This window comes from Drosophila mauritiana, chromosome 3L, assembly GCF_004382145.1.
Source record: "Drosophila mauritiana strain mau12 chromosome 3L, ASM438214v1, whole genome shotgun sequence".
NCBI classification, from domain to species: domain Eukaryota; kingdom Metazoa; phylum Arthropoda; class Insecta; order Diptera; family Drosophilidae; genus Drosophila; species Drosophila mauritiana.
In genome coordinates this window covers 22,727,193-22,747,841 of record NC_046669.1, presented here as the reverse complement: position 1 = coordinate 22,747,841, position 20,649 = coordinate 22,727,193, and the positions used below count along the sequence as shown (strand labels likewise).

Here is a 20,649-nt window from a genome sequence, read left to right as displayed (position 1 = left end):
ATTGGTAACTTTGAATTTTGTATAAAGTCTGGACTTTACATTTCATAGATGTGTGCTTATATTCTGGGAAGACGGCGGAATGGGATCGGAAGATGGTATGGGAAATTAATATTATATACTTACGTAGTTATTAATTTATTAGTCGAATAAATGATCCGTCAATAACAACGACAAAGATCAACGCTGAAAACTTTAAATTGAAACACGAACAAATTTCGGTTATTCGGTTATTTCGGTCTTTATTCCAAGAATGTCAGCTTAAGACTACTGTACAGAGATTTTATCGGCTCGAAGTGAGTCGCGAGAAACGGGAATGTCTATTCAGTGTATTTGTGGGTGTGGGGTTTGATTTTTCTATATGTGTACAAAAGAATGATATGTAAGCAAGAATGTGAATTGGTTTCATGTGTTTGTGCATGTGCAAGATTGTATGTACAATGCTTGTAAGCGTAATATGTGAAGCATATTATGCTACTTCCCTCCCCTTAAAAGGAAGCTTATGCTTGCAATGGGCTTGACGCATATAATCTTGGTAATGCAGTTGGGTTTGTATCTTGTGTTTCTATAGTTGTTTTTGTTATTTTTAGTTTTAAATAGATACAAACTATACAAAACGTGAGGCTAATGAGTGATACGATAATAAAGCCTGTAATATTATTATTTGATATTAGTTTTACAATGTCCTTATGTTCTATTGGTTTTATTTTTATTAATTCGATGGGTGTGTACAATAGTGTTAGATTTAATTCGGGACTCAGCTTATTTTCGCTTAACGTTATTTTTCCTATTTTGATTTTACATTGTTTTATTGTTATTATTTTGTTGCCGTTAATTATTAAATTTTAATTTATTTCTTGGCAATCTCGTTCTATAATATATTCCAAGTAAGGATATTGTTTCGATCTACATATTTAATTATCTGGTTAACTGTTGTAGGAATGAAATTGCATATTGGTTGAGTGTTTCAAATAAATATTTAAATTCTGTCTATTTGTCTGGTGTAAAGTTATTCCGCCAAGTTCTCTTCGCATTTTATTGTATAAAAGGTCAATTTGAGGAATGTTAGTGTAGTTAGTTACTTTTATTGTTGAAATAGTGAGTTAGGTTATCTATATCGGAAAGGTTTACGCGAAGACAATGATGTTCATATTCTGAAGGGATTTGAATTGTTTTATCGGAAAATAATCCATGGTTAGTATTAATGTTATTTATTTGAAAACGTAAGGAGGAATATTATGATGAACCATGTGCCTGTGGAATGTAAAGTTTATTAATTTTTTTCTGTTTTTTAAATTGGGTCTTGTAGTAATGTGTTTCTCTATTTCTATTGGTGATTTTGTAATGGTCTTCGTCAATTTGTTCGACGTTCCTTGTTAATTTAAAAGGGTTTTCTAATTCCCCTTTTTGCAACGGTCCCTTCCTATATCTAGTGTCGACGTTGTATTCTGTTCGGTCTTTGTTTATTTCGTTGATTTTAATTTCTTTGTTGTGTTGTGTATCTAAAATTGGTTGTCCAGCATAAATAAATATGTGGGCAGGAGTTTGTCCAGTAGTATCGTGTTTGGTTTTGTGGTTGTAAATGTAAAGGATCGTTTCTATTTTACTGAGGTTGGCTTCATTGTCATCGGAATTTTTTATAATACGGATTTTTTCATTTATCGTTTTGTGAAGCCTTTCTATATCTGCAACACCTGTTTTTGTAGTGTTAAGTTGTAATTCCACATTTTCAGTTTCGAGCCAACGTTTGAGGGCTAAGCTAGAAAATGCGCCATCTCTGTCTGCCTTTAGGATTTTAGGTTTTCCCAACTGATTGAATATGCGCATTAGAGCATTTTTACATTCTATCCAATCTTTTGTTTTTATCTGCTCGAGGGTGGCAAATTTAGAATAGATGTCGATACAGCTCAAATAGTGATTTCCTTCAGAGGAGTAGATATCTATTACAAATTTATCGCGGCAATGTTCGGGTTTAGGGGTGACCTTCATTGGCATTTTTGTATTTCGGTGTTCTGTTTTTGCTAAGTTACAAACTTGACATTCGTTAATTATATTTTGAATGAGGAGTTGGCTTTTTGGGAAGTAGTATGTTTCGCTGAAAAGTTTTACAGTTTTCTGTATTCCGGGGTGTAAGAGTTTTTCATGTGTGTTTAGAATTAGTTCTTTAAAATTTGCGTACGTGGGAATGTTTTTTAGTAAGATGAGGCTTCGGAAAATTTTTGTATGTCTTGGATTAATTGTCTCCTTATATGCTTTTTGAATTACTTCAAAATCTGCATCGCTTTCGATGTAAAGAGCGCTGGTTTTTGAACAGAAATAATCGAGTAGATATCGTTTGGCTATTTCGGGGGTCATTTCTTTATAAGAAAGGTGTATAATTTGTTTTTTGAAGTAAGTTTCTATTTCTGTACTATTGGGACCTTTAGTAAAGATGATTTGCCTTTTATATTGATTAATAGCTTTTTCTGATAGTCCGATCAAATTGTTACTGTCCTCTTCGGCACTATGTTGTGTAGATTCACCAAAAAATGTTTGTTCTATCTTTATTCTAGAAAGTGCGTCTGCTACATAATTTTCTTTTCCTTTTATATATTTTATGTCGAAGTCATATTCCGAAAGTCTAATTTTCCATCTTGTTAACAAAGGTTGATGGTCGGAAGCTACTTCGAAATGTCGTCCTAAGAGATAGTGTCGGAAGGTTTTAGTGGCCCAAACTATTGCTAATAATTCTTTTTCTATGGCGCTGTAATTGACTTCGTGTTCATTTAATGTTCTGCTGATGTAGCTAACAGGGTGTCCGTCTTGTGATAGAACAGCTCCTAAAGCTACATTGCTGGCATCTGTTGTTAATGTAAATTTCCTCTCGAAATTCGGTATTTTTAGGATCGGGTCTTCAGAGATTAAAAATTTTAACTTTTGGAATGCTTCTAAGTATTCTGAACTGTTTATATCTATTGTTGCTCCTTTCTTTAGGCACTTGGTCAGTGGTTTGGTAATGTCAGAAAAGTTAGGTATAAATTTCCTATAATACCCTGTGAGTCCTAGGAAGGCTTTAATTTCTTTAGTTTTTCTTGGTAATGGATACTTGACTATAGCTTTTATTTTATCCGGGTTTGGTTTAATCCCGTCTTTAGTGATAACATGTCCTAAGAAAGTTGTCTCTTGTTTTAAGAATTCACATTTGTTTAGTTGTACTTTTAAATTTGCCTGTGATAATTTTTCGAGAACAGCCTGTAAGGCTTGAAGGTGTTCTTCTAATGATGTGGAGAAAACTATGATGTCGTCTAGGTATACTAGGCAACATTTATTTAAAAGCGGACGGAGTAAATTATTCATACATCGTTGAAATGTAGCGGGGGCATTTTTAAGCCCAAATGGCATTCGCGTGTACTCGTAGTGTCCATATTTTGTAGAGAAGGCAGTTTTGGCTATTGACTCTGAGTCCATTTCTATTTGATGGAAGCCCTTTGCAAGATCTATTGTTGTGAAATAATTTGACCTCCCTAGTTTTCCTAATATTTCATCTATGTTTGGTATGGGGTATCTGTCGTTTATTGTTATTTCGTTCAATTTCCTATAGTCTATTACGATACGAAGCTTCTGCTATCCGGAAGCATCTAGCTTTTTAGGTACGACCCAAATGGGGCTACAGTACGGTGAATTACTTTCTCGGATAATACCCTGTTCTAGCATGTCTTGGATCTGTTTTTCTACCTCCTTTTCATATGTCTGTTGGAAACTATAAACTTTAGAGTAGACGGGGATATTGTGTGTGGTGTTGATAACATGTTTTTCTTGGTTTGTGAACGTGAGCGTGTCACCTTCGTGAAATTGAATGTCTTGGTATTTTATCAGTAGGTTAATTAATTTTTGTTTTTCTTCTACGTTAAGGTGTTCTAGTCGGAACAAGTTTTCCTGAAGTGTGGAGGTTTCTAAATAGGTGGGGTCTTGTGGAAATGAAGGGTCCATTTGGATATGATTCCGTTCTGTAATGTTATTACTGTCTTTTATCTTATATATTTTGTTAAATAGGGTAGCAGTTTTCTTTTTATAATCGATTATTGCTTTGGCTTCGGACAACAATTTGCGTCCAATCAGCATGTCATAATGATCCGAGAACGGGTGGATAAAGAAGTCTTGGGCAACAGGGAAGTAGTTATTAGGTGGTATATTCGTAAGTGTGTTAATAATTAATGGGTCATTACTAGTGTGGATTAGCTGATTGGTTTCTTGTATTGGCGTTTGAAAAATATTTCGCGTGAGCATATTTATCGTAGATCCTGTATCGAATAGACATTTCAATTCAGTATTATTATGTTTTATCATTAATATATTGGTTTGACCCGGGGCTACTAACCGAAAATTTTCTGCTTGTTCAAGGTCAACTGGTTCGTTGTCATTTGTTGTTGGTATTTCCTCTTCTGTTATCTCTGAATTGTTCTGTTCAGGGGGAAACTGAATTGATTCTTGAGTATAATTCAATTGGTAGGGATAAGGCTGAGGGTGAAAATATTCTGGATAGCAGGGATAATAGTAGTTATAATTATAAGGATTTTCGGGTTGATTAGACGTTACTTCCTGGTATCTTAGCTCTCCTGTGCTCATCTTAGACTGTCCACTGTCTGATGGTCTCGGTCTTTTTATTGGGTTATTAGTTTGTACGTTTCTGTTTTGAGGATATGTTGTGGGCATGTTAGTGTGGCTAGGTCCAAATCGGTTTTGGTCAAAAATATTTTGTCTGTTAAAAGCTGGGATTGGTCTGGGTACTTGTGACATGGGTATGTTAGATTGTGGGTAAATGGGTCTATTTTGATATTGAGGAACCGTGTTTGGGATAAACCTGGGCATATGAGAATGTGGTTGGTGATAGGGTTGATAGACGTTATTATAGAATGGTTGTAAGGGTACAAAAGGTCTAATTTGGTTATTCATTTGTCTATTTTGGGGGTTGGTTGTTATTCGGTTTGGAATTGAATTTGGCTTCATATTATCTTTACTTTAGGTTGGTGCCTCATAAAGACCTTTTTCTTGTAATATATTTATTAGCGATCTTAGGTTTGGAATATTACAGTTAACTATTCTGAGATAAATGTGGCTTGAAAGTTTTTGAATTAGATTTTCGATGCTGGTTTGTATTAATCTAGTATAGAGAATGGTTTCGTTAGTATTATTTTCCAGTTCTAATTTACTTATCTGTCGTTTTCTTTCAGCTTCTTCGAGGAAATGTCGAATGTTACCTCGATATTGTATGTTCCTGAATTCTTCCAGAAGTTGGTGGTTCGGTGCTTGGGGCTTGTAGTTAAGTATAAGCTGAGTCCTGAGTTCGCTCCAGCTGCTGAGGTTGGTTACTCCGAGAGTGCGGATAACATCGCCACTGATGTTCCGTTCGATGTGTCCAAAGATTATTAGCTTTTGTCTTTCATCTGTGGTCTGATACAGAGCCAAGATGAAGTCGACGCGACTGATGAAAGTGTACAAAGTGTTGGGATCTCCGTTGAAAACCTCTATTGCGTGTATTTGTCTTTCTACTTGAATCATGTTTGATTCAGACAATTCTATTTGTGCTGGTGCTGCTACGGCCATCGTGGTTTGTTGGTTTGAATTTTTTTTGTTAGTGTCTTTATTTAGGTTTGTGATTTGGATGGGATTTGTGTTCTAATTAATGGTTTGTGTCTTTGCTCATTTCTTTTCGTATTCAGAGTAGGCACATAAAAGCACGGTGCTATCAAAAAGAATGAGCCGATAAAACAAGAGGCTCGCTTACAGTTAGTTCTGAAAACAGAAATTGCTCACAAGCAACGTTGGGCGCGAAAGGGTTAATTTCCACTTATTTTCACTGTTATTATTATTGTTCGCTTATTTGTGGTTAAGTTTATTTGGTTTTCTCTTAGTTTAACGGTTATTATTGTAGTTCACTTAGTTGTAGTTACGTTTATTTAGTTTTTACTTAGTTTAACGGTTATTATTGTAGTTCACTTAATTGTAGTTACGTTTATTTAATTTTCACTTAGTTTAACGTTTATTATTGTAGTTCACTTAGTTGTAGTTACGTTTATTTAGTGTTGCGCACTTAGCTATTTCACATTGTTTTGAGTAACCTTTTGTGGATTTACTACTCAGTGAATTCAAAGGCGTCTTCTTAAAATTTGATATAATTTTAAGTTTTTTTTTTTCAATTTCACTATCACTCTGTGGTTTCGGATATGTTTTTGGTTCTGAACTGACTGTACCGATTTACCGACGCGAGCTTTTGAAGTTGTAGTTGTAGTTGTAGTTCTTTAGCGGATGATACACAGAGAATTGAATATGTTTAATATCGCATCAATTAGTATCATCCTACCGACTGCGCCACTTACGTAGTTATTAATTTATTAGTCGAATAAATGATCCGTCAATAACAACGACAAAGATCAACGCTGAAACTTTAAATTGAAACACGAACAAATTTCGGTTATTTCGGTCTTTATTCCAAGAATGTCAGCTTAAGACTACTGTACAGAGATTTTATCGGCTCGAAGTGAGTCGCGAGAAACGGGAATGTCTATTCAGTGTATTTGTGGGTGTGGGGTTTGATTTTTCTATATGTGTACAAAAGAATGATATGTAAGCAAGAATGTGAATTGGTTTCATGTGTTTGTGCATGTCCAAGATTGTAAGTACAATGCTTGTAAGCGTAATATGTGAAGCATATTATGCTACTATATATATGTCGCATTGGGAATTTATTTTGACCACTGTACGTGTCTGTCACATTATTAACGTGGTTTGACCACTGCGCTTGCAAGACGCTGATGCGCAAGAAGTTTGGTATATTGTGAGGTCATTCTTAGAATTTGACTACAACGTAGAATATGACCAAAATGCCAAAATGCCGTTACGAGTGAGGTGGCGTCGTTGTCGCGCAGTCGCCGAGTGTAGTCCAGCTAGCGTGTGTGAAGCATAGATCGATGCGCGAGTAGAAAGTGCGAGCAGTGGCAAGCTAACGATGGCAAACGCCGGTTGGAATTCGCTTCACGCGAAAAGTTTGTGTGTCAGCATGGCAAACTCGCCACGAGAAAGTAACAACTCTGCGACATATGTATATCCATTCCTACGCTAGACAGCCATCCTGTGCGTTACAGTCCAATACATGTGAATATTAAAATAATATCTTTGTAATCAACTGAAATCCTCCCCACACTAGGCAGCCACCCTGTTTGTACGACGTTCAATTGTTCAATTTTTATTAAGCACACCAGGTGCTTTTTGTTTTCAGTCCTCCCCTGTATGCAATGTTTGTTGCCATCGAGATGTTCTGTTTGACCCTATCCCCTTACTACGTCATATGACAACTTCCCAAACTTCCAACTATAATCGACCAACTCGCCCAGTCGTACCTCTTCATCACATCGAACTGCCGACAACCGCCACCGTTTTCCGACGGTCGTTCGTCCGATCAAGCCGTTCGTTGTGGCATCGAGCCGCGCCCGAACCCACTTTTTTCCACACATACCGCTTCTTTTAATCGCAACACGCTTTCCCGAGTCGATTCCCCGACTAGATACCCGTTACTCAGCCAGTTGAAATGCGAACGCGAAATTTCTTTTTTTTTTGGGATATCGATAGATATTGGGGAAAGTGTTAGGTTTGGGCGGTTTATGGGCGTTAGAGTGGGCGTGGCGAAAGCTTTTTGCAAATCGATAAAATCTTACAAGAGTCTATGAAGCTGCATGCTTACTCTACACATTTTCTCATTTAAAGTTCCTGAGATCAAGGCGTTCATACGGACATGTCCAGTTCGACTCGGCTATTGATCTTAATCGAGAATATACGTAGGAAACGGAAACAAGCTAGCCGAGTAAGCAGGCAGGGACCCGGACTGGTCGTCGGTTTTCATAACTCCACAAGAGTTATGACGAGCATTCGGTGCCGAGATCTCAAGAGTAACAAATTGAACCACGCACTTTTGTAAACTCACATTTATCTAAAATTTAAAATCACAAATTTGGGGTCTCGTTCGGAAGATATGTATTCATAAATAAAAAATTGAATTTTTTGATAAATTTAGGATTAAATTTAGGTTTAGTGTTTTGTTTAAAGAGTTTATTGACAGCGCCAAGAGTTTGCAAACTTTGAATTTGTGGTTTATTTTCTTCTATATTTAATATTTTTAATTTGTTTGTGAAATAAATATTGTTTCATTATATTTCATAACAAATTGCGGTAATTAGGCAAAGAACTCAACTTATTTCACAGTGTGTAAACAATTTCTTGACATACTGTGTATACTGTGGTTAAGTATCTCTTCTTTAGCTAAATCTCTGGTGTGATTTCCCAGGCCCTTTTTTGTCCTATTTTTGAGCTTATGCGGAAAGAAATAACTGGAAGCTGAACGATAAACTATACCAAGCGTAAAAAAATTTAAATGTTTCCACTTTTATGTTATTGGCGTTTCTTTTCTCTTGTATATAAGGCGGTACATCAGGTGATTTGATCGAGGGAAAGACTAGAAAAGAAAATTTGTATCTCGAGTGGAACCACCCAGAGGGCTGATTTTGTGGTTTTGGCACTGATGATTGTGTATCTGAAGGGCCAACTTATGCGGTATTCCGGACACAATTTTTTTTTTGATGTGGTAAACTAATCGAGACAGTTGGAATCACACGATGTGAAATCAGTGCAGATATATCCCAAGCTGGACTACCTTCTCCACACGATTGATCGGATTGCTCCGAAACTTTTTAGCTGCCGATCTTTGCAACATTTGATGATTTTCTGTGATCGACAGCTGATCAGCTGTGGAGCAGCCTACCACCAGCGGCTTTCTTGCGCTTTGAAGATTCCTCTAATAGCTTGGAAAGGAGATAATTAACATTATAATTATCTCTCTTATCTCTCATAATAACACCAAAAACTGTTGATCAATCTGTTTAATCCACCTTTAGCTTGCCGCATTACAAAAATATTTTAAAATTGGGACAGTGCACAAGTGTCCTTCACTTTATCGCACAGACAGCGAGTCATTTTTGATGGAACAGGTCTGTCGGGTCACTTAGCCGCCAGCAATTCCTAAATTTATACTTTGTAAATATGCCATCTTTGGATACAGTTAAACCAAAAACGCTAGAAACAAGATGCGTACGATATTTTATTTATTTACGAAAAAATAGAGAAGACATGATTTTTAGGTGCTTATGTCAGTACGTCGTGCGTTACGTTTGTATTATTTTTATGAAATATATTTTCGTTTTTTTGGTAAATTTATGTTTTAAACTGCAAAAGTTATAATACTAATTCCAGATTTGTGTTTTTTTTTTAATTTATAAGTTGAAATAATGATGAACTTCATTTGCTTTAATCACTCGCTGTCGTTAACTTGTACATATCGCATCGATGCAGAATCTCCTTCGCTAAACCAATTAAAATCTTATCCTTTGAAATTGCTATATAAACCGCGTCTTATTATTGTAGTGCGAATAATACGAAGCTGTTACTGCTGACGATTGCGTTGTTGAACAATAACCTGTGCATGTAATATTCAGATACAATTTATGACAGTAAACAACAAAAGTTACTCCGTTGGTAACATAACAACAACATACGTCTGTTGTTGTTGCTGTTACCAATTCTGGAAACGTTACCTCTGATAAAAAAGGGTTGCATTTTTGATGCGAAAGAAATAATCCAAAAAATTCTCAAGGAGCTCGAAAAACTTGATTTTGACGGAAATGAAAGGGATTTGAGTGAGAAATTTGATGATATTCTGGTTACGCTTAAATCCTCGGTTTGGGGGGAGATTTCAAAGCGCGCCTCGCAAATGCATCGTACTCAACCTTTGGTGTCTTCGTAGGGAGGGTAAAGACTTAGGGAATTATTAACATTCGAAATTCCCAATAACTATCAGAATCTGTAGCTTATCTGAGCGAGGCGAGGTGGTGGCCGCCGTAAAGCGCATTGAATCTGGGGATCCTAGACCCAATGCAGACGTGACGATTCTGGGTAAGCACCTTTTCGGCAAATCAAAAGAAACGTACAAGACTAATATAAATATAAAAAATATCAAACCATTTTGCAAAAGCAAGGGCGTGGTGATTTCGGGCGGCTTGTGGTCGTTAAAGTGGGCGTGGCAACATGAATCAAACAACTTGCGCTGCGGGTATGTCTCTAGAATCTGTATGTTTAAACTCAACCTTCTAGCTTTTGTAGTTTCTGAGATCTCGACGTTAATAGGGACAGACGGACACAGTTAAAGACTCGGCAATTGATCCTAATTAAGAATATACATATATCAAGAATTTTTCAACTTTTAAGGGAAACAAATTTCCAAAGCTCTCGCTTAAACAGTTTTTTAAATATTTCACATCAAGGATTTTTGCCTAAGGGGCGCTAACCTGGTGACGTGGTGACCTGGTGATATGTATACTTTATATGGGCGGAAACGATGCCTTCTGCCTGTTACATACTTTTCAACGAATCTAGTATACCCTTTTAATCTATTATACAAGTAACTGGTATAATGACAATTTAAGGGGGTTTGTGGACTTTAAAGTGGAGGTGGCAACGTTGTAAACAATATAAAAAAAGCGTAGATATCAGTATACTTAATCTCAACCTTTTAGTTTTTATAGTGTCCAAGGTTTAAACTTTCATGCGGACGGACAGATATACTGACATGGTTATATCTATGTGGCTAGTTATCCTGATGAGGAATAAATACACTTTTTAGGGGGAAAACGATTGGTAGTTTTAACCGAATCTTTGTACCCTTTTAGTATCGTGAATACCAATATTGAGGATATGCCAAATAAATTTGAAATTTCTTCCTCGCATTCCCACTAGTCGACAAAACACGACTATAGCTATCTCTCATGCTTTAAATTTATATATATTTAAATATATAAATATATATAATAAATATATATTTTTGAAAATTTTTACAGCTTAATGGCTATATATTACCGCGATACAAATTCAAAGGAAATTAGTCAGTATACCTATGGAAGTGGGAATCGATATCGAAGGTCGTCAGATCTAAATCAGCCGAGTTCCGCAGCAACAGAAGAATATGATTACGGGGACATTACTGGCTATGCTTATACGGGTGCCCCTTCATTGGCCCCTAGATCCCATTTCATTGTAAGTTAACTCTGATTCCTAAACGGATGAATTATCTTACCTATTTATCTTATCTTACAGTCTCCTGGAGAATTTAACAACAAATTAATCTTCAAGGATAATTTTGCCTTAATTTCGAAGAAAAACAATAAAAATGGTATATTTCAGGTTATAAATATCGTTTATATATCTTATGCTAAAACTTCTTTAAGGTTATGATCATCCCCAAAAGGAATACACATCCGATTATGAGGAACATTCGGAGCGCCTGAATTCTGTTACCGATTTATCAAAAAATAAGAAAGAAATAAATTTTAAGGACATATCGGACATCGCACTAACAACATTAGCATTTTTATCGTTTGGAATGTTTACACTACAAGTGCTTATGTGCATAGTTATGGTAACGTATTCGTTGTAATCAAAAAAAAAAGTTACTCGTTAAGCAAACATTGTGAAAGTTAGATCGATTGAGTTGGAGATCGACTTGACCCCTTCTTTTGGGCTAACCTGCTACCCCTTTGTATATGTTTATATACATTTGTATATTTGTAAAATGTACATACATTTCAATGACAAAATAAAGAGTTGCTTACTTGTTGGTTTAGGGTGCTAATGTATATTTTCGTAAATATATTTAACACTCGTCATAAAATAGTGGAATAACCCAAAACTACCCACCCACCAGTAGACCAAACATCCATTGCCTAATTTAAACATAATTGTCAAATTGTCACGTTCCCACATTCCAAGCCCAGACTCACAAACTCGAAAATAAAAGTTTTGGTTTTCAATAAATAATAAATTCAATAAATATTATTCAGTTAAAAAACGCAATACAATCAATAGGAAGTCTTTTTAAGTACGGTGCTGATCAATTATAGGATATGCTTAAAAATAGCAATCCTGGTCAGCGAATTAAAAACAGTGATTTCCAATAAATCACAAACAAACGGTCGCAAAAAAAATTTTATGAAAATTTTTAGTTCCGTGAACTTTTATAAAACAAAATAACTGTGTATATCTATAAACATACCAAAACCTACAACATGGCAGAACCACAACATTCTATGACGCATTTGAACCAATTATTGGGCCAGATTAAGAACTAAATGACTAAGAGTGTATAGTGTGAACATTTTGGTCCTTCGAGCCGGATTCTGTTGTTTCCCCCACCAGTGGTAACAAAATGTTCACACTATAACTTGTGCGTACACTTAATGAGTTCAATTCGGGTGTTTGAATCTAACTCACTCGGTGCTGCGAGGGCTTCGCCTTTTATTCATTCTTATCATATATAGGTTCTTATCATCTAATTATATAATGCAGCGCTTGTAAGACGCCGCAGTCTGCGTTGTTAAATGCAGCTGAGTTTTATTCTTAAATCTATGTTTGAGGCTTCCCGCGTTTTCATATCTCTTGACACTCCGGCAATAGGCCGCTGCAATCGTACTTATCTGTAGTTGCCACTTATGCTGTCCCGTGACATGTTTATTGCAGCCCATAAATAGAACATATTTATAGTTTGCCTACTTATGTCTAAACACATATTTAGACACAGGTCGAACAACTGCTCCACCTTTACCCCACTCAAGAGGCCCGGCAAGCACATGTAATATACAGAGCAGTGAAACGTCTGACCATAGAATCAACGTTAGAAGTCGTAATCCAAGAAAAAAACACAACATGGATGGAAATAAAAACCATAGACCATACATGACCCTGCTAGCATTAGTAAGTTTCTAGAAAAATTAGTATTACAATATTGGAACATTTTTGACAAACTAGAATCCTATTGATAAGACTCCATTAGCGCGTTAAGACATTGATAATATTTCCAAATTAAGACATTGATACTATTTCCAAAGTAAAACAAGCTACTATGTAGCTAGGTCTCTATGATGCTAATCCTAAAAGTGAATATTTTAATTAATCGAAGAGAGCAAAGGTACAAGGGAACATGTAATTTTATTTATGGTATATATAATATTCATATGACGTAGGAATTTCTGTAAAAAAAAATGTAACATACATTATTGAGAACTAAAGGGGAAGAAGTTTTCCTGATTATCTGAATTTTAATTTCCTAATTGTATTCTTTTAACTATTGGATATCTATATATTCTAAGAATTATACTAGAATTGATCACTATCGAATATAGACAATAAGAATAAATCATAAATGTTTAAAATTAGACCAAACTGAACTCAGCTAATGTGTTAATGTGCGTAGCTGGATTCAAAGGGGTCACCAGAGCCTAGCTCTCAGGCGCTTGATCATAAGATTGGAAGGCACTACGCGACCAAAGACACTCGACAAGACAAGCCATTTGATATGACTATTATAATTTTAAACTTTTTTAAATTACCTTGATAAAATCGTCGATCGAATTAGCTACCGTTTACATTTTTATATTTATGTTGATAATTAATTATGTGTAATATATATATCATTAATTATTTACAAAAAACCGTAATGAGATAGCACTACTGTCATTTGTGCACTGCTCAACTAAACATTTTTTTATACACATGTGGTTTTTTTTTATTATTTTTAAGTATATTTCAAAAACTTTAATACGTATTTTACAAATATTAAACAAAGGTTAGGGGCCTTTAGATTCCCGAATTCCAAGCCTATTAAGCTATACAAATTTATAAAATAAATAAAAATATGAGAGCTGTTTATTGCAAAAGTCATATCTTGAGGCACGAAGTGCGGACACAAGCACTCAACAATCACTGCCTTATTAATTTTTGACACGTCGCAACATGAATACTCGAATGACAAATATTCTAATATAAAGTCATTTTTGAAATTTATTTTGATATATTCTGTACATAGATTCGGCTATTACTATTTCTAAGCTATATTTGAATAATAATAACGTTAATAAGGCAATGCAAAACAAAAAATTCAATACAAATTAAATTTTTAAAGGAGTTATTAGCACAATAATGCGGTGTCTAATAAAAGTAAAACTGATCAATGCGTAGAATAGCAAATGGCCTAATTAATGCATACCCATATTTAGAAAAAGCATTTTTTAAGTTCCCTCTTATTTTAAGTTACTGTTTAATTTTTTTCAGAGTAAAGAAGATGAACAAAGTATAATGATGCTTCCTATGGAAGTAACTGAGCCTTCTGAAACAATTGATGGGACTGAGGAAATAAGAAGACGAAAACGATCCGTGAATAAAAATAAAACATTTAAACAGGTTAGTATAAAATATATAACAAAAACAAGAGAGAATACTATAGTCGGCTTCTCCGACTATCAGATACCCGTTACTCAGCTAGTGGAAATGCGAACGCGAAATTTAAACATTTTTCTATGAGATCATGGTAGTTTGTGGTAGTTTCGTATGGTTGTAGGGCATTTAGCGATTTCGAACGATACGTATTTCTTCGGTTTAGCGAACGAGATTTGGCATTGATGCGATATGTACAAGTTAACGAAAGTGAATGATAATTGCAGAGCGAAAGCAGAACGCTAAGCCAAAGGTGTAGGTGCGAGAATACATGGGAGAGAGCGCAAAGGATGGGAGCTAAGATAACGGAGATATTTCTTTACAGCTGAGGTTCCGTTAAGTTTAACTGTGTCTAATGTAAGCAAATATAAATTTAGGTATTGCTGGCGGCTGCGTGACCCGACAAAGATAGTAATTTTCATGTGATAAAATATATTTCACGTTTTTAATATTCTTATTGTGTTTCTCTTTCTTATTTATTATTATCAGAGAATATAAGTTTGTGAATGGGATGACTTAGATTCTTTTACTAGGTGTGTGGTATTTTTCCTCAAAATTTTTCTTGGACAAGCTTTTTTTCTATGTTGGGTGAAAATAAGTATATATTTTGTCTTTGTTTTTCCCACCAAATGTATGATTTGTGTAATTTCCCTACCAAATTTGAGTCAGCTTTATTATAATAATTCTCGGTTTTCGCCGTTCGCTGCGAGGAGTCGTTCCTTTGTCGTCGCACGTAGCCGCGACCGCAAGGTCTATCGTCTGTAAGGTTGAGCCAGAGCTCTTCTTAGAACCAATGACTCCACAGTCTCTTTTGATCAAGAAAGGTCCTTGTCCTCTCCCGAGGATACGGGTCAGAGGATCACCGCGCTCCTCTGCTTCATCCCTTGCAGTGATCAACAGCGTATTGTTGTTCCTGATGTACACTGTTCTCGCTCCCGGCCCTTTTTTCTACCGGCTGACTACGCGTTCTCACTCCCTGGCTTATTCACTGACTCTGCGCGATCTCACTTGCGGATCTCTTGTTCACTGGCTCTGTGTGCGTTCTCACTTACTGGCCTCTTCACTGACTATTAACGCCTTTGGACTCTGTTCCTACTGTCTGACCGAGCCCGTACTCGACTGTCCACGTGAACGAATGGCTCGCCGCGTGCTCTGACTGGTCACGAGCTGCGCTTGCGCAGTCTCTGTATAGGTCGCAGCGATCCCGTTATTTCCCTCTTTTGGGCACGGCCCGTTCTAGTCCAAGGTTCACATCTGTCCTGTTAGTTCACGATGTATTCTTTTGTTGCTTGTCCAAAGTCCACACCGATATAACTGGATTTATTTCTAAGTACAATAATAACTTATTCAAAAAGGGCTATTACATTTTTTAGTTATGTATTTAACAAGTAACACGAGTTAAGATGTCTTATTTCAACGGTCTGTATTTTCTTTCTCACTTTATGCATTTCTAAGGCTTAAGACTTGTTCTGATTGTGCAAAATTTGATCAACCTGTTCCAGTAGACTTTCGATACTAGTTCGGTATATACTAGTACTAGTCCAGTACTATACTAGGCCCAGTAAAGAGGACTTGGTGGTCGTAAAATGATATTTCAAAAATAGATGTTAATAAATGCAGACAAATCGACACACTCAACTTTTGCCTTAAGAACAGGCCTCTTTCCACCTGTATAGGTACAGAAACCAACTACCAAATATTTCGGACTTACCCGGACACCAAACTGACATGGAAAGAAAACATCACGGGAATAGTCACGCCAAAAAATACCAAAAGTAGGCATATGTATGTACTGGTAGATTCAAAGAAGATGTAAGCTTTCCACCAAAAACAAGTTCCTCCTGGGCGCGGCCATCATTAAGGCAGAGTGGACATACGGCATTGAGCTGAAGGGCAGCTTCATACACAAACATAAAATGGAAAGAGCAGAGAATAAACTATTAAGGCATATAATAAATGCGTTCTTCTATGTGCGGAATGCCACTATCAAAAAAGACCATAACTTGCCATCAGTGGTGGAAGAAATTACAAAATACAGCATGAGCAAAAAAAAAAGAACATGTTAACCCATTAGCTGTCATCATGCTGAACTCCACAAATCAACGTCGAAGGCTTGAGAGATTGCACCGTCTTGACTTACCATTCAGTGTTCAATACAAATTCTACAACCAACATCGCTTGGGCTTTCGGGGCTTGCTGTCAACGTCCGCCCCAAAACGCTGACGGGAGTTAGTTTCCCGCAGGTGAATTTAATGGGGATATCATGTCTGTCGCTTTCCTGTCCTTGGTGTGCCTAGGAGATGATCGGCGTCGCAACGGTTATAAATGCGGCATCTGTTCGTCAACGGCACTGGGCCTCAATGCGGCTCGCCATGTCGAGGTCGTTCGAGGGTGATCGGGGGTTGCTACTAATACGTGCTAAGCTAAGTGTGGCTGGTAGGGTTAAGTGAAGTCGGTGTGCACGGCCACGTAGGCTGCTATAAAACTTCCTTGACTTCTTATTTTCGGACCACTGGTATTCTTCGCCCTTGTCATCTAGTAGGCGTTGAAATTCTATCAAGGGAAGCATCCCGCATCTTCAATAACTTACATTGTGACAGGCGGATTTCACTTAGCAAATAAATTAGAATAAGACTGTTATTTATTAATTGTATTTATTTGTTGTTATTCATTGTACGTGACAATTGGAGAACAAATTAAAACTGAAACTTAGGGCAAGCTCCGCCGGACCACGAAGCCGCCGCTGCCGCTGGAAAGTCGGCTGAATGTTGCGTCAGCGTCTGCAACGGGCGGTCAGGCAGCTTGCGCGTGCGGGTTTCTGGTTTCGGCTTCAACTCCGTCGCGACGGCATCCGGCGTAGCAGCGTTGTCAGCAAACTTAAGCTTGCGCGTGTTAACTTATAGAAGCATTGCAGGTTGATGCGGTAACGACGATGGTAACGACGCTTCTGCACTGACACTTGCAGGTCTTTACTAATCTCAATATTGCCAGAAACACCAAAACTACCGCGATGAAATTAAGGGTTTGTTGCACGCTTAGGATCTCGTCTTTTTGGTCGACTGCTTGATCACATTGGCTGTATTGTCGAAGGCCTTGTACTTTTTGCCACCTATCTTGGAAGTTCTTGTTGATTGCTTTGAAAATTAGGTCTTCCGTTACAAGGTGCCCTCTTGACTTGACCTCTGTTTGTTTGAAAAAGTAGATCTTCCTTCACGAGGTCTCCTTTTGCTTGCCCCGTAACATTCTAGTCCAGGACTCTTGAAGCCCGGAACGAAAATGTCCTCTCTGGACTCTCTGGACCACGAAATCACTACCTTTCATTTTGTACCGAAATTTCCAGCTCTTTAGATTGTCTCTTCCAGGGAATGACTCCATTACGATGTCGAGAACGTCACCTCCCTAGAAGGAATGGTCTGCTCTATCGGGGGGTTGGAGTCTTTTTATACCTTTTTATCGGTCCCAGAGCCAAGGACTAGTTTTCACAATTTCCCTTATTTTGGTAGTCAATACCCTACTGATGAATATGGAATAGAATTTCAATGTGAACGATCGCGGCCGCTGCATTCAGTGTGACTTAACAAGGTGGGAATCTTTTAAGTCTTAGTATCTCAACAGAGGGTGTACGCAACAGAATATAAATTATTTATAGGCTTCCTTTTTTACCTGGTACAAGCTTCAACATTCAATGAATAAATATTTTCAGATTATCGACATGTCGAGGCTTATGCTCATCTCAGTAGAAAATGTAGCTTCAACTGGACAAACTTCAATTTTGAATGGACGGTACTTACCTTGCAATATTTCTACTGCAATGGAACTATCTTTTCAACAGAAGGCTTGGATATTATTAATTATGTAAGTTTATAAGCTACTTAAAAATATCTGAACAAAAAATTATTATGTTTCATTCACTTTTTATCAAAGGCTTCAGAAAGGCTTTTTGCGTTAACGGTATTTGTACCCGTTACTCGTAGAGTAAAAGTGTATACTAGATTCGTTGAAAAGTATGTAACAGGCAGAAGGAAGCGTTTCCGACCATATATATAGTAAAATTTGTTGTGATATTCTTGAGTCCCGTCAGTTGACTAAGGACAACGCTAAGAAATGAAAAATTATCGGAGTAATAGTTTTCACGTCTTTATTCTTTTGATCTCAGCTTAAGACTAAAAATCAAATGTAAATTGGATTGGAAGCCTCAGTATTTTGACAATATTTGTATATCGGAAGAGCCTCGCTCTTGGATTCTTAAGATTAAGAGAAGATTTAAAACAGTCAAATGTGCTTAGGTCAGGCTTTAAGATGTTTACAAGAACGGCTAAGTACCGCTGCCAAATAATTCTTTATTAGAAACGGATTCTGTGCAACTGGGATATATTATGGTATAGTTCTTTGAAATAATTGAACTGGCCGGTTTGGACCACCAAAATACGTCACTATAAATTCTTGATCAGGGTCGATAGCTGAGGCGATCTGGCCATGTTCATGTTGCCACGTCCACTCTAACGCTCACAAACCGCACAAAACTGCAACGCCAACACTTTTGAAAAATATGTTGATATGTTTTCATATTTTTAACCGAAGCTCAAGCCATTAACCTACAATCATGACAGACCCACCAGACATTTACAAAATTACCCCAAAATCATATCAATCCCAATTAGGCGATCAAAAATGTATTGTTATTAAAAAGAAAGACAACAACTCTTTTGAAAGAATATCACCACTTATCATAAAAAATCGGTGGACTTTGCCTGTGGAGGAGAAGTTGAGGGATGCAAACGAACAAGAGACGGCAGCTTGTTAATAAAAACCAAAATTGATTTACAAGCCAGAAAACTTTTGAAACTAACAGCAACTGAACATAAAACATTAAACTTCTCTAAGAGAGTTATTGCAACGACCTTACCCACATCGACGATGTCACAATTCTACAAGAGTTAAAACCACAAAATGGAACTGACGTTAAAAAAATAATGAAGCGACAATGCCCATCTCTAACTCTGACAGCAACAACATCACCTTAGTTGAAACTGGATTAATTATTATTACCTTTGAGTCGCATAAGCTCTCTGAGATATTAGCAATCGGTTACGAAACAGTCCGAGTACGAGACTATATCCCACTCCCATTTCGATGCAAAAAATGCCTCCGCTTCGGTCATCCAGCACTCATATGCAAAAGTTTAGAAACTTGCTCCAATTGTTCAGAAATAAAACACACTACCGACGGAGAAAAATGCACAAACAAAAAAAACTGCTTTAATTGCCGAAACAATCCAGAACTTAACCATCAACACAACCCAATTGCTCGCAAATGCCCTACGTTCATAAAAGGAATTAACAAGGAATTAACAGCCATTAAAACTACACAAATTGTTGACCACAAAACTGCCCAACGTATATATTTCGAATGACACAGTTTCCAACCGAGGGACACCTATGCCAAAACACTTACAAACGGCACAACCCAGATGACAAAAAACACTCAGTCACCGAATGTTCACTAAAATACAACCCAATCCCAACATCAAAATCCGCACTACACACCCACATCAACAGCAAAGAACACTTCATCTAAGACACCAACAACTGGACCAGCCAAAACAACTTTACTATCCAACCAACCACTCCGACACCATCACCACCACAGCTACGACAAACTAGAAGAGAAGGATACTGACCCCACACTTACCAGAAACTATCTACGCCATTCTCACCACAACTCACCGAAGACCTAAAAATAAAAATCTTCCCGAAAGACAAGTCTAACAACTTTTCTACAAACCTTAAAGCATACAAAATAAAGGCTAAAGCTCTAAACCAAAACAAGCACACTAACAACAACGACAGCGAACCCATATAGAACCTTAAACTCTACACAAAACTTAAGCCTAAACCGTTAACATTACCTTTAAGTTAAGTTATAAGATATAATCTTTGTCTCTTACTATATTCCAATAAAATTTAAAGGAATATGTAAACAACTACAGCCAACTCCTTATTCTAATCAAAAAATACTCCCCTCACATAATTTCCTTCCAAGAAACCCATATACAATACACTCATAACATTCCAACCCCAATAAACTACAAACTATTAACAAATATTTGCGTAGCACTGCTAGTGCACAAGTCAATCCAATACACAATCCACATTACTAACCAGACACTCCAAAACACATTTAATATACAACAAACACCATCTCTACTTACGAGAGATTTTAATTGGGGCACCCCAACAACAAATAAACGAGGGAAAACAACTCAAAACCGTTGAAATTTAATTAAATTTAATTTTGTTAATGGTT

The 20,649-nt window shown here is 36.8% G+C and overlaps 1 protein-coding gene across 1 annotated transcript in view; it reads left to right on the top strand.

Annotated features, from left to right (window-relative positions):
- The first annotated feature begins 5,223 nt into the window (after positions 1 to 5,223).
- LOC117139380 overlaps positions 5,224 to 20,649 on the top strand; it is a 42,949-nt gene continuing 27,523 nt past the window's right edge. Inside the window, exons 1-6 of the mRNA XM_033301638.1 lie at positions 5,224 to 5,337; positions 10,917 to 11,112; positions 11,173 to 11,248; positions 11,304 to 11,494; positions 14,182 to 14,310; positions 18,047 to 18,198. Coding sequence (XP_033157529.1) covers positions 10,921 to 11,112; positions 11,173 to 11,248; positions 11,304 to 11,494; positions 14,182 to 14,310; positions 18,047 to 18,198 — 740 coding nt within the window. The 5' untranslated portion in view covers positions 5,224 to 5,337; positions 10,917 to 10,920. The remainder of the gene's footprint in view (positions 5,338 to 10,916; positions 11,113 to 11,172; positions 11,249 to 11,303; positions 11,495 to 14,181; positions 14,311 to 18,046; positions 18,199 to 20,649) is intronic.